This window comes from Rhipicephalus microplus, chromosome 8 (genome assembly GCF_043290135.1).
Source record: "Rhipicephalus microplus isolate Deutch F79 chromosome 8, USDA_Rmic, whole genome shotgun sequence".
Classification (NCBI taxonomy): domain Eukaryota; kingdom Metazoa; phylum Arthropoda; class Arachnida; order Ixodida; family Ixodidae; genus Rhipicephalus; species Rhipicephalus microplus.
Window position 1 is genome coordinate 118,664,588 of NC_134707.1, and position 13,306 is coordinate 118,677,893.

General features: G+C 43.7%; 1 protein-coding gene across 2 annotated transcripts in view; it reads right to left on the reverse strand.

Annotated features, from left to right (window-relative positions):
• Window positions 1-10,911, reverse strand: part of Taldo (transaldolase) — a 30,581-nt gene extending 19,670 nt beyond the window's left edge. The window contains exons 1-2 of one of the 2 annotated variants that reach the window (XM_037416807.2): window positions 10,723-10,909; window positions 6,971-7,094 (exon numbers count right to left, since the gene is read on the reverse strand). In XM_037416807.2, coding sequence (XP_037272704.2) covers window positions 6,971-7,094; window positions 10,723-10,822 — 224 coding nt within the window. In that variant the 5' untranslated portion in view covers window positions 10,823-10,909. Of the gene's footprint in view, window positions 1-6,970; window positions 7,095-10,722 lie in introns of both variants that reach the window. The other variant, XM_075872510.1, reaches the window with a different exon arrangement.
• Between the last annotated feature and the right edge of the window lie 2,395 nt (window positions 10,912-13,306).

The following is a 13,306-nucleotide window of genomic DNA, read 5'->3' on the forward strand; positions in this document are numbered from 1 at the left end:
GGGAATATCGTAGACAACATTGTCAACACATTCGACGTATCAAGTCCAGTGGTTCTTGGCACAAGTGTGCTTCTTGGGTTCTTCAGCGTTTCCTTGGCGCTGGCACAGGTAGCAGAGTTTATGGGGAGCTTAAACACAAGCCTAATGCCCAACTTTGCTTACAATCTTCTTGAGCATATGGCTCTCCCCCAAAAACCTCATTAAGTAGCTTTGTGGCTGAGGCACACAGGAGTTCCTTCAGGTAGGTGGCACATTTCTACCGATGGACACGAGTACCTAAGCTTTTTTGCGTTTGATGACAAACACAACCTCTCGAGTGCACTCCTCAGAACGCCTGTAGCAAATCTGTGTTTAAGCACTATTGTATGCACCAAGTTGAACGGGAGAAGGCTTTCCTGGAACCTGGGCGCACACTCCTGGCATGTGTGCCAACCGCCAACAAACAAAACAAGGTCCAAAAGCCGCGCATATGTGCAGTGTGTTATTGCACTACTCCTCGCACAGAGCTGTCGCAACCATAAGTCCTCTAGTATTTCCCAAAATACACTAGAGGACTCTGGCGCTAGTGTCTATGAAAGCTGCAACGCACGGCGCTTCAGCGAGCATAAGAATGATGAATAGTACACAGATTTGTCTAATATTCGTACTTCTGGCCTGCTTTTGGCTCCTTGTGTGTTCGTGTGGCTTGGAGCTGTTTTCTCGCGAAAGAAATATTAGAAAATGTTTAACGGTTGTGCTTCACCACCTTATTCTTTTGGACTTACCTTTCCAATCAGGTCACGAAGTTCAATAGGGTTGAATCTTTCTTTGAAAACAAAACTGAAACAGAGCAATAAACGAAGCCGCAAGTACAATTCGCCGCCCGAAAGTACGAAGACTAGGCAAATGTGTGTACTACCCATCATTCCCATTGTCGCTGAACGATTGCAGCGACAGAGTCCTTTCTAGATAATTTAAGGAAACTCCATTGCCACAATCACGTGCAATGAAATCGCCATGTTGGTGCCATGCATGGCACACGCAATGTTTACAACACCACATGTTAATGTTACCATTATATCACTAAAAAGTTTGTTTTTTTATATATTGGCACACTGGGGCCAACAAAGTTCTGGCAATATTCTCATCACACCGAAGCAGGTTAAGCACAGAGTCCTTATCCTGCATATACAATATGAAGGCCACCATGTTGATGAACCAGTACATTACGAAGCAGCGACGACGTCTCTTTCAAGCTATTCATACTGCAGGATCGTGGAGTGTGCAAATACACTCAGACCGCATAACAAAGTTGCATCTTGCATAAAATTAAGTTTGTTATATTCAAAAATGCATTGTAAAGAATTATTCCGAACAGTTTTCGATTTACTTCGTTATACCGAGGTTCGAGTGTACTTCCTCAGGCTCCCCGAGATGGCGGTAGTTGTTCGTGCTGGAGTATGACGAAACCAGCTATTCCCACAGCCACGCTTTCCAAGGACACGCAGATCTAACAGCAATGGCAAGCAAGTAATAAAATGACTTAATAATAAAGGTTTTTAAGCTATCATATTTTGCTTCGGGACGTAACGCAGAAAAATGCCTTCACAGCGATACACTTATATTTAGAAATGAAGTGGAATTTCAAGCGACGGTAAAGCGAGTCAATCAATGAATAGACTTAGATTGGCAAATTTTACTCCGAGGATTTACTTAAATTCATTCATAGACGAGAAAAACAAGGTCACATTTTCATTTTTAACGTCCGCGCCGTAATTCCCGCGCGCGACGTCCCAAAATCTTTAAAATTAGTATGTTAAACCGATTGCTCCTCCCCCCTTCTCCACTCATTGAAAGGACAATCTGCTTCATTTTTACTTCGAGTTCCTGTCTATCGTTCCCTCTCGCGACAATATTATGAAGAACTGGGTCCCTTATGGACGCTGTCGAAAACCTACGAGGTCACGGCGAAATTTTCTAGGGGGCGTCGCCACCCAAATTGTCTTCTAGCTTGTTTTTTTTTTTTCACTTACCACGCGTTTTCTCGCAGGAAGCGTGGCGATTTTAGCATTGTAAAAGAGTAATGCACTAATACGAGAACAATCTTTCCAAAACGTAAGCTTGGCTTCTCTAAGCTGGCTTCTCCACATGGTATTTTGCGGGGAAGCCTACTCATGAAAATGTCGTGCGCACTAGAGCACAATGAAATTAACGAAACCAGCAGCTGGCGGGTGGCACACGTGGGCCACGGCAGGGAGAGGAGGTTACAAAGGAGGCACTTGCACTCGCGAAGCAACACACACACTCCCCACCCCAAACTACACCAGCGCTCCTTCACTTCTCTCACTGCGCATGACGCAACACGGGCAGCGCCCCTCAAGGCCGACACCCATGGCAGCACACTGCACATGTTCCGCAATAGCTACAGCAAGGCCACCTATAGTTAGCACTCCGGAAGAGCAACGGGTCACAGGAGAAAAAAAAAAAAAAAACGAACAGCGACGGGCTTGTAATGACTACCGATCAAGAGTAAATGGTGCGTGCGCTTAATTGTCACCGCCGCCCGCTCAAAACACTGAAATTTCCTTCGCCTTCATCAAAATCATGTATCACCATGTGATACACAGCTTTATCGGTCATCCACCATCGCAGAATGAAATAGAACGGCTTTCGTAAAATTTTCTTTGGGTGTCCGAATCTTCGCTCTATTGCAATATATCAAGGCGTGCGTACGGCACCGGAGAGAAGGTACACCCAGACGTGCGGAACGAAATTACGAGAGAATAGTATGCAGTTCAGTAATCAGTCACATGAAAGTCACAAGTCAATTCAACAGATTCAAAAACTTCAGAAAGGTCAATGGCACCGCGCCGAAAGCGAAAACAAGCCGTCTCAACTTTACACGAGGGCAAAGAAAAAAAAAAGTGCGAAAAAAAAAGAAGAAAACGTGGTCAAAGTCTAGCACTCCCTCAATCCAAGGCCACGACTGCCCCAGGAGAGAGACGGATACGAAAGCCACCAACGCGCAAAACAAAACTAAGGAAAACTCGGCCTAGCAGGAAGCAAAGGAGGGCAGGGCCACCGAGACAAAGGCACAAAAATATACATTAAAATGCCACGAGCCCGCTTAAGCGCCGGGAAAAGCAAGGAACTGTTGCCGGACTGGAAGTACAGGGCCGAGAAAGAAAGCGAAATAAAAAAACAAGTCCGAAAGCCGATGACTAACGACTGGGCAAGCACAAAAAAGCTTGAGGTGAAGACATGCACAGACAGGCAAGGGCAGCGCCAGCCTGTGTGTACCGTACTTGTCGGTACAGAGTACAAGTCGACCACCTTGCAAGAATATGCGCCGCTGTCGTGCCAAACGAATACCGACTACAATGCGTTTCAGGTTTATTTGTTTCCTTGCCCGGGACTAGGACGCCTTCGATTTCGACGCCCATTGGCATTTACTGTGCACCGTAAACACCAACCTCTTGAAAAAGACGTACAGAAAGAAAAAAAAAACAAGGAACGCACGCACCGTGCCTGATGCGTACACTGCAGGCGCCGCTTCCATACACGTTTGCTTGAACACTCACCCGCAGATGCTCGCAGAAACAACGCGCTTGCTTTTGCAAAAGCGTAACGATTGTGCACTAGATCGACGCGTGGTGCGCCCGCTTTCGAACCCGACAAAAGCGATGATTTTTTTTTTTTTTTTTTGCATAAACATTACTTCACGAGTACTGTGGACGCGCAAAATAAAGCGCGGCGAGTTAGGCCAAATCACGCAGCTGCATGGTTAAATCTGCAAGACTTTAAGAGAGCATGAGGAGAAAGGATGGACGGTGGAGACGAGCGTTGGCTAGTATACGGATAAACACGGCACCCTCCCTTGAAGGTCTGAAACAGGCTGGTGCGCCGAATCGCGAAAAGCGCCTCCGGTTTCGCCAAACTGTGCGCGGCGCAGCAGAAAGCGGAACCAGGGCCGTTCCGCCTTCCTCAATCTTTCGTAACAACGAAGCGAAGAAAACGAGCAATCGTGCAGTAAACGGCAAGGCATCGCGAGGTCTCAAGGGGGAAAAAAGAGGAGGGGGGCAACACGCAAAAGTTCAGGTTTTCATAGGATGTTCCAACCGAGAGCGGGGCGTGAGGGAAGTGGGCAGTCTGCAAACGAGGTGGGGGGGGGGGGGGGGGGGTAGGCGCAGGGGGCGCAAAGCATGCCCCATACATTGACATAATAGGGAGGGAGGCGCTGCGACGAGCCTTCACTCCCCCCTCCCCCCCCCCCCCCCCCCCGAGGAGAACTGTGCGTGTGCCTATGGGTATGAACACGGGATTGCAAAAAAAAAAAAGGGGGGGGGGGGGTGCGTGGAAGATTGAACGAGAGCTCTTCTCTACTTGCGGTCAAGATATCTCCGCGGAGCGAAAACCCGTGAGGCTAATAGATGTCAAAATGACGCTAAACCACAAACATAAATCTGTTTCAGGAGATAACATCTCCGTTGAAAACTGCCTAGGCGAAAACATCGCTTTTTGAAACTCGCGCAGAAACCTAGCGTCGGCGTTACGTCACGGTTTTCAATGCCAGGATCGCCCGAGAAAACATTGCCTTTTGCTTTGCTCTTTTGCAACACAATGGAATTGGCATTCTTGCCGATACATAACTGCATATGCTCTTGCGGAAGCGGCCAAAATCTATGACGTTGCCGCAAGGTGACGCGCGAATTTCGAGCCAGCGTGACTGGCAGCTAGGGCATTGCAGCTGAAAGTATTGCCATAGTGCCATTGAGATTGACACACCATGGGTCGCACTTCGCTCTTAAGTATTAGTAGTTAAGCACGTATATATCTAGAACAATTCTGATCTAACACTGCAGTTCTAGGAGAGACAGATTTGCTGAACTGAAAATAACTAAGCAACAGGTGTAACCCAAAAGTACCCACGTACATGGGCATGTTCACATTGTTAAAAAAACGCATCACTGACCAACGCAAACACGAAAAAAAGACATTTCCAAATCTGTAGAGATACCACAATGCCATTTTTTTTTTTTTTTGTGTTGTGACTTCAGTCAGTGACCTGTTTATTAAACAATGCCTTTACCAGACCAGATGGCATTCTGTCGAACTCTCGACTATTAAATGTTTACCTCCAAAGAACTAATGCAATTACAGAAAAATATGTTCTCCGACTCAAGCAAACCGAGAAATTTGGACATTTAAGGTATGTTTCAGTAGAACGTTACAGCAAATTTATGTGCATTTCACAATGTAGTAAGCTATCTTAGTATCGGCAATTTCCGGCACCTCTCACTAAATATGAACTCTCACCCACTAACCCTTTCTAGTCTTTCTGTCTGAAGTAAATGCGTGTTATCACTTGGCTACCCTTGATGATCCACTGCACAGCCAACCTTAATTAATTACGATGCCCTACAGTCAGATTCACAAAGTGTCAATTAATGAATGTCTGCCATGCTCCGAATGCCATGGTCAGAATCAGTTTTTCCCAGCTATGCCCAAGACATGGTGCTGTCAAATTAAATGTGGTTGAATGGCTGCTCATACAATTTGCTACATATATTATTTCCTGAAACCTGGACCCAGCAAAGGATCTAAAGACACTTGCACAATCCCCTTCTGACAAGTCATTCTGCAACGTTCCTGCTTGATACGTTGCGAATTTCCACTTCACTGTATAAAGCTGAGAAGGTTCAATGAGTTGGCAATGTAGACAGCCACCAGGGGTGTAGCCCAGGAGAGGTTGAGAGAGAACTCGGAACTACCCCGAAATCGTTTTATTTTGCTCGTGTCACACACACAAAGTATGGTTGGCTCCCCCTCTCTTAATTCTGGCTACACCCCTGACTGCCGCAACGCATGTTTCCCGAAAGGCTCAGGTAATGACAGAGGCATCAAAGAAATGCCAGATTTCCATCAAGTGCTTGTTACAGGTTCCAGCCACAAAATTGTGTGCTATGTGTGCCGCTACTCAGCAGCACTTAAAACCGCCCTAAAATGAAACAATTTATTGGCTTAGATCAATAAATTACAGCCCAATTACTTTAATGTTGCTAGGTTAATCATCCCAAACCTCTTACTAGAGGTGAGAAAGCAAGACCACAGTTATTTTAAAATTTTGTGACAATATCTGTGCATGCATCATAATTAACTTCAAAGTCCACTTTCACAGCTTGGTGACAGTGGCTCAATGAAATTACCAGAAACTTTGCGTGGTTCCATCAGAGGTCAATGCACTTCATTATTACCAGTTAGGAACTAGGATTCACCTAGTAAAGGCCATCAAAGTCTAGGATGTCACGGCATTTTGTACAGAAATTTCAAGGCAGCGTTGCTCCTAGCCTTCTCTTGTCGTGCATTTTCAAAGGGTCTTCTCGCCACGAGGCTGACATTTCCCAAACCACGAAACTAATGTACTGATATGTAAAAAAAAAGTTCCTTTTTAGTGTTCCTTTAATGGCATTCCTGTGTTGCCCATTTCCCAGCTACTGTGGGTTTTCTTCACGGTCACATGAAGAATGTGTTAGGTTCTACTGTGTCCACTACAACATTCAACATTTTTATGTTGAAAGTGTACCACGATGAGTTTCAAACTGTATATGAATCAGTACGACGTTTAGTGGATAGAAGTGCTTTTAAGCTCTACATTTCACCATTTTTCTTTTTCTGAAAGTAGCAAGAGTACATTTTTTTCATTAATTAGAAGTCAGTCATGTCTTTTATGCAAAGAGTCTTTCTCTGTACAAGAGCCTGTTTATGCATTTTACTTATGATGATGACCGTGTACTGTTGGTTGCCAAAAAAAATTGAGGGGGGGGGACAGACCTTGCCAAGCCAGTATGAGGCTTTTTGTCTATGTTGCAGTCGATGCGAAAATTAACTTCAAAGTTGAAGCAGACACATGCCCAATGCCACTGGCAGATACTGTTGTGTACGTGTGTGCCACGCATAGATGATAAGGAGAAGCCACACAGAAGAGACTCACTTTCCGTGGCTCTTGCCGTACTTGACAGCATCGTCCACCAGGTGGGCATACTGGGGAAGCTTGGAGGCGGCCAGGATTAGAGATGGATTTGTTGTGGCATCTGTTGGCTTGTACTGCTTCATCACTGCAAGCAACCAGATCAAAGCATGCGAAACGAATTCATGCATTTCCAGCTAAGGGTTCCTTGAAATTACTAACAAACCCCCAATAAAATACAATTTCAGAATTTGGATAACAAATAATACAATGCATTTATTTGTTGGCATTTCAGTTTGCGATAATTCAGGAAAGTGAAAAGAAACTTTTCAGCATAAAAAGAGAAACAATTTTTTATATTTATTTTTATTTTCAGGTACTGCAATCACTATTCAGCTATTTTAACAAGGCGGTACACGAAGTTAGTCTTGACCAAAAAATACCAAGTACATGAATATATAATACAGACTTTACAGTGGGCATAGGGCAGATGCAAAATTTCACAAGCAAGAAGATACAGCAAGATAAAAGAAAATACAATAAAAAAGAGAGACCACACTTATACAATATGTAATACGATTCAGTGGGTCGGAGCACTTTCTAATTCTATTGAAAACAATGCCAGTGAGGGTGCTGAAACAATCGCATTAGTTTATACCACTCGACTATGGTGGGAGGAAAAAAATTAATACTTAAAGCAATTATGAGTAGAAAAGAAAGTTGTGGCAAAAAAAAAAAAAAGAAGTCTAATTCACATAGTGGCATCAAAGACCAGGCAGATTCCTCGGGAATAAAGCATTTCAAGTTATGAATAATTGGTCTTTTTTTTGGTGAATAAACTCAAGACTGGCAACATTCTTTCAAATAGCACAGAGTCAAAGCTATTTTTTGAGCTTGTTAGTTTAAACTCAATATATGCCTTGCTAGAAAATTTAATATAGGCATTTCCGAGTGCACACATTTAAAACCGCGAGCCGTGCACCTTCAATACTATGTATGTACCTATACTAATAGTGTTCATATCTGACAAAAATTATGCCAAAAGTTGATTTTTTTTTCAGTTAACTGCAGCCAATTTAAGATATTGCACACCATGGGCATAGCCAAGTTGGGGCTGTTCAAGCCAAAATTGTGCAATTTTGTTTGCCAATTATCATGTATACATGAAATACAGAAGGCATAATTGAACTCCCCTCCTTTCGAAAAACATTTCTGGCTACAGCTGCACGTACTGATCAATCAATCATGAACAATATAAAGCTGTATTCACATGTTTGCCACTAAAAATTCATCGTGCTACAATGGCAATTGATTGTAACTGTGCTGATGAATTGACTAACACTTCAGTCCTTAGATTTCAATCGTTCAGACAAATTGGTTGAGTGGTGTCAATTTTAATATGCCACATTTTCTTATCAAATACACCATACAAAATATTACACATTATGTTATCAATTTTTATACTAATTTCCTTTCAGGTGTTTACAGCAACTGACCAAGCTACTGTTCATAAGTATGTTAACATAGATTGCAATCAGCACTTTTCCTGGTGGTAACATCTCACCACAGACGATTTCCATCAAGCAATTTAGGTTGCCAGATTTTTCAAACCCTACAATTCTAGCACATCCGAGCGTTGCTCAAGTAACTCTTCGATCTATTTCCCTCAAAGAACAGCTTAATTGAGTTGATAAAAAAAATAACCGCACATATGATTAAGCATAACCACAACCGAATGCTTTTTCCCACCAGCATAACCAAGTTTACTCGTCGGTGACTGGTTCTGTGAACTGGCATCCATCATAGATTACATTCGACTATTAAAATTCCAAATCTAGTGAGATATGCATGTTCAGGTGCAAAGAATTTTCACGAGCATTAAGATCTTTGCAGCATTGAACAGTCACTTATTAAGCAGTTTTAGGAAGACCACTATTGCACTGTTCATGTGCTATGCAGTCTTTGAATAGCGATAATATTGATACCAGCAATGCACAAGAACAGAAGCCAAAAGCCAAGCACTGCTGGTTTATAGTGAGATTGACGAACAGCCTAGCTCGAGTACAAAGCTAGCTGGTAGTTTGTACTTTACTTTATCAAGACTACAGGTGGGAGGCATGAACTAAAGTATGAAAAGGTCGAGACGCAATGTGCAGCTTGGTTTTTACTGCGAGACCAAAGAAATTTCGTCAAACGAAAAAAATAGAGGAACGCCCAATCATAGAAGAGTGTTTAGAAAAACAGCCCTTCTAGCTTTGCACATGTGTCAGCATGCACACTGGTGTATTCATTCATCATCAGTACCAATCTTATTCTTGTTTGAAAAGTGCATAGCACAAGGCGCAGAGGCTTAGCTTACTAAGTAGCTGAAACTCGCTGCTCTTTTTCAGATTACTGGACTTTTGTGTTGAACAGACTTGCAGCTAATGTGACACCTAGCCATACTCTCATTTCATTAATTTAGCAGAGAAATTGCACATGGCTTCAACCTCCTGATTAACACAGGCTTAATGGAGCACATTTAATACACACATACGCACAAAATATCATGCCTTAAGACCAACTCTGTGTAGCAATAAAAAAAAAAGAACTGTGGATATCGAAAAGTTTTCACTACTCAGTTACGCAGACTTGGGGGCATCATTATTATAAATACCACTATTGCGACAGAGCACTTTTGAGCGACCCGACCCGTTAATTGACACTGTTGTCAATATCACTTTTTCGTGATCACTCTCAAAAATAAATACAACAGTAGACGTGTACAATTACAGCCTGTACAAGTGCAGATATGAGTGGTCACACTTGCCACAAGGAATAAAAGTCTACAGTATCATGTCACGGGCTGAAATTGGTCCATGTATAATATATCAGAGGTGAACAGTTTCACATGGCCCGAGTTAATTAACAGAAAAATAATTTTTGTAAGAGCCTTACGCCAACCGCACGTGCGAAACAAATCAAACAAGTGTGTTAAAAGCCGTATTTAAATAACAGTGACATCTTTACTGTGGCGAGGGGGGGGGGGGGCAGTGGCGCCTGTCAACGGAATTCGAGGAGCAGCGCTTTCGGTGTTACATGGGGAAGTAAAATGAAATAAAAGACTGCACCAGGCTGGAAAGCTACCAGCGGGGAAAACACGACCGATTAACAACACGACGACAGAGAAATAGGATGCCACGCCCACCAAAAGGCAAATAAACGATAGCGAAACCACTGCCACTCCAAAACTTTTCTCGTTACAAAGCCGGCAACCCGAAGGACACCCGGCTGATGGGATCAAGATCTTTTTCTCGCGACCGCTGCTGCGATTCGCCGATCACGGCCACTGATAAGCTCCGAATTGCCGCACTCGGCATCTCCAGGTCCCCGACTAATATAACATAAAACTCTAGACACCACGGGCCAACTCAGCGCAGAAGGACGCGAATGAATTCTGTAGACGTCGGGCTATCGCAACAAGAGACCGGCTTTTCCGCGACAGGAATTTCCAGGCGGATGCCACGAACACCTTGCAACAGGAAACCGTTTTGACGGTGTCCGCTAGAAAGTCTCTTTGCCATCTGATTGATACGCCGCCCCGTACTACGGCTTTCGGCGGGTCTGTGGAATGCACTGCACCGCTAATGAAGACAGTGCCTGGCCGGCTAACGACAGCAAATGCTAGGGAAATCGGGGGCACGTGTTACGAGACGATGTCGCCCCACTTTTTTTTTTTTTAGTTGTTTAGTTCGTCAGGCGGCGGCTACTATACGGCACAGGGCATGGTCACGCACCTTCGAAGTCCCCCGTATCGGCGACAACGGTGGTGATCTCCTTCAACTGGTCGAGAGACGAAGCCATCTTCGCACGCTTGTTACTATCAGCACCAGTCATAGCGCGCTGCTGGGTTCCCGGTGTTTTTATACGGCAGCTGCAGCGACACACGCGCCGCGTGGCTTCTCAGCCCCGCCAAGCGGTTTCTATGGTTGCGTGACGCGTAACGCCTAAGCAAAGCCACTTCACGCTATCTACACGGCACATAAAGCGAGCGTTATGATTGGTCAAGATAGGTGGCACGACAAAAACTGCGTGACTCTGATTGGCTCCTAATGGTTTTTTTCACCGTATGTGGAGTTGTACTATGTCTCACTAGTCTATTACAATCTATTACACTTCCGCCTTTTTAATGGTAAAAAAAAAACGTTGATAGCAATGCATAAACTGCCATAAAAAAACCTTAAATACTAATTGGCAGTAACTTTTTTAGAAAATATTAGACAATTCCATTTTTTTTAGAAAACGAAACTGTGAGTGCGCACTCACAAGCAGCGCAAAAGAAACGTCCGTGCGCAAAGAAGTGGCGCGAATTTCGTCTTTCTGCTTTGATTTGTGTTGCAGCTAGTACGCTGCAAGTCGTGTTGAGTGTTGTTTAGTCGAATTTAGCCTACTCTCGGTAATGTTATTTGTGAGTATGCTTTGCTAGTTCAAACGCAAAGGCTGTGACCATTGCTGTGAACCAGGGCTTCGCGGTTACCATGACTCATCTGGTGCTCCGCTGACTGCTACGATCAACCATTCTTTCAACGATACCCAAATTCCAGTGAGCTCGAAGCGATTACCACAGGGCTGGCAGGATAACTTGATTCATTCGTGCCGTCGGTTAACACTGCCGTAGTTTCTACGTTCCTACAAAGCCGCCTTTAGTACAACATGCATACGTTGCTATGGCATTTATATGTAAGAATAATCGGAGGCCGCTCACGTATTTCCTTCACATAATACAGCAACGAGCTCATAAGGAAGTAAACAAATCGCACTGTATCGCTGCTGTCACTTACTGTCGAAAGAGGTGGACAAAGGACAAGCGCTTGTCCGCTGTCCTAGCTCCCTCTTTTGTTTGTTGTCTTCATGGACGGCATTTTACACCTTGAACCATGAACGCGGTTATTTGTCTTTAGAACGCCAACCCCGACCGAGCAGCCTATAGTATATATTCGTGCTATTTAGAGATTCAAGACAAAGAAGGAGAAAAAAAAACGTCGACGACACTTGAGCTTCGCCTTCAATAGTACGCGATATCGTAATTGAGCTCTGTGCGCATCATTTTCCCAACTGCTCGTATATCTTGAAAATTCTGCGTAGGCAGACACTCCTTTCGGGGGAGTTGGGGGGGGGGAGGAACATGGGCCTGGTGTGTCACCCCTTGGCTACGCTACATGGTTCTCGGTACATGCCACAACCATGCCCAGCGGCGTAGGAAAAAAAAAATACGGGAAGGGGGGGGGGGCATTTAGATCTGAAAAGGGAAGGGGCAGGTATGCAAATGGCCATTATCCGCTATGTATGCCACAGCGAGAAAAAAAAAATACGGGGGAGGGGGGGGGGCACAAGCTGCGCCACTGACCATGGCATAAGGAAACGAACGACTGTGCGTGTAACATTGGTAGCCCCAAACTATCCTAGAATGCCTGCTGCAATACAGTTGTTCAGTGCCTACTGCGCACCATAATTGTTTCCTTTGCGAATCGGTCTTTGGACCTCTACGTGTGTGTAAGCTAGCTAGGCAACCCTGGAACCTATGCATCAGTGCACGTGCTTTTACTATGTTGGTGCTTGTGCAGCAGATGATCATTAAATGTCTCTCAGCGCTTCAAAACACTCATGAAATAATAATAATAATAATAATAATAATAATAATAATAATAATAATAATAATAATAATAATAATAATAATAATAATAATAATAATAATAATTTTTTCATCAATAGTTTGATGAAGGACAGCTGCAGGTAAAAGCTGCTCTCCAAAAGAGGCAGCTTGACAAATGCCCACAGCTACCTTTTAGCACGACAGCAGTGGCAAACAATCAGCGATGTGAAGTCGACAATAACAACAACACCAAATAGATGAATAAATAAAAATAAATAAAGATATAAAAATCAAGTTCAAATTCCAAAAAAAACAGCAACCATGATAATACAGCAACTGCAAAGAAATCTTAAAAACTAAACAATATGTGCGCAATTCGCGTTTTGATGCCTGGTTCCCCATTCTGCACTTCTGGCAGGCAATGTTTATACAGTTAAGGAAACTGCTTCCGTTACATTACATTCATATAGTGTGTACTTTTTTTTTTCCTGGGCAGCTTTAAGCGGTAACATAGCTCTGCGGTAGAACTCCTACTTGCCACACAGATGGCCTGGGCTTGATTCTTACTCAAACCGAAGATTTTTATAGTTTATTTCGCATCTTTCTTGCTGGATTATTCGGCAAGTGGCAAGATAATTTCTCACTCGCAACCAACGATGCCTATGCCAGAATTTCTGAGAAACAAACTCTTTGACGCTGCCGCATTAAAATCTTATGTCTGAGTTTAC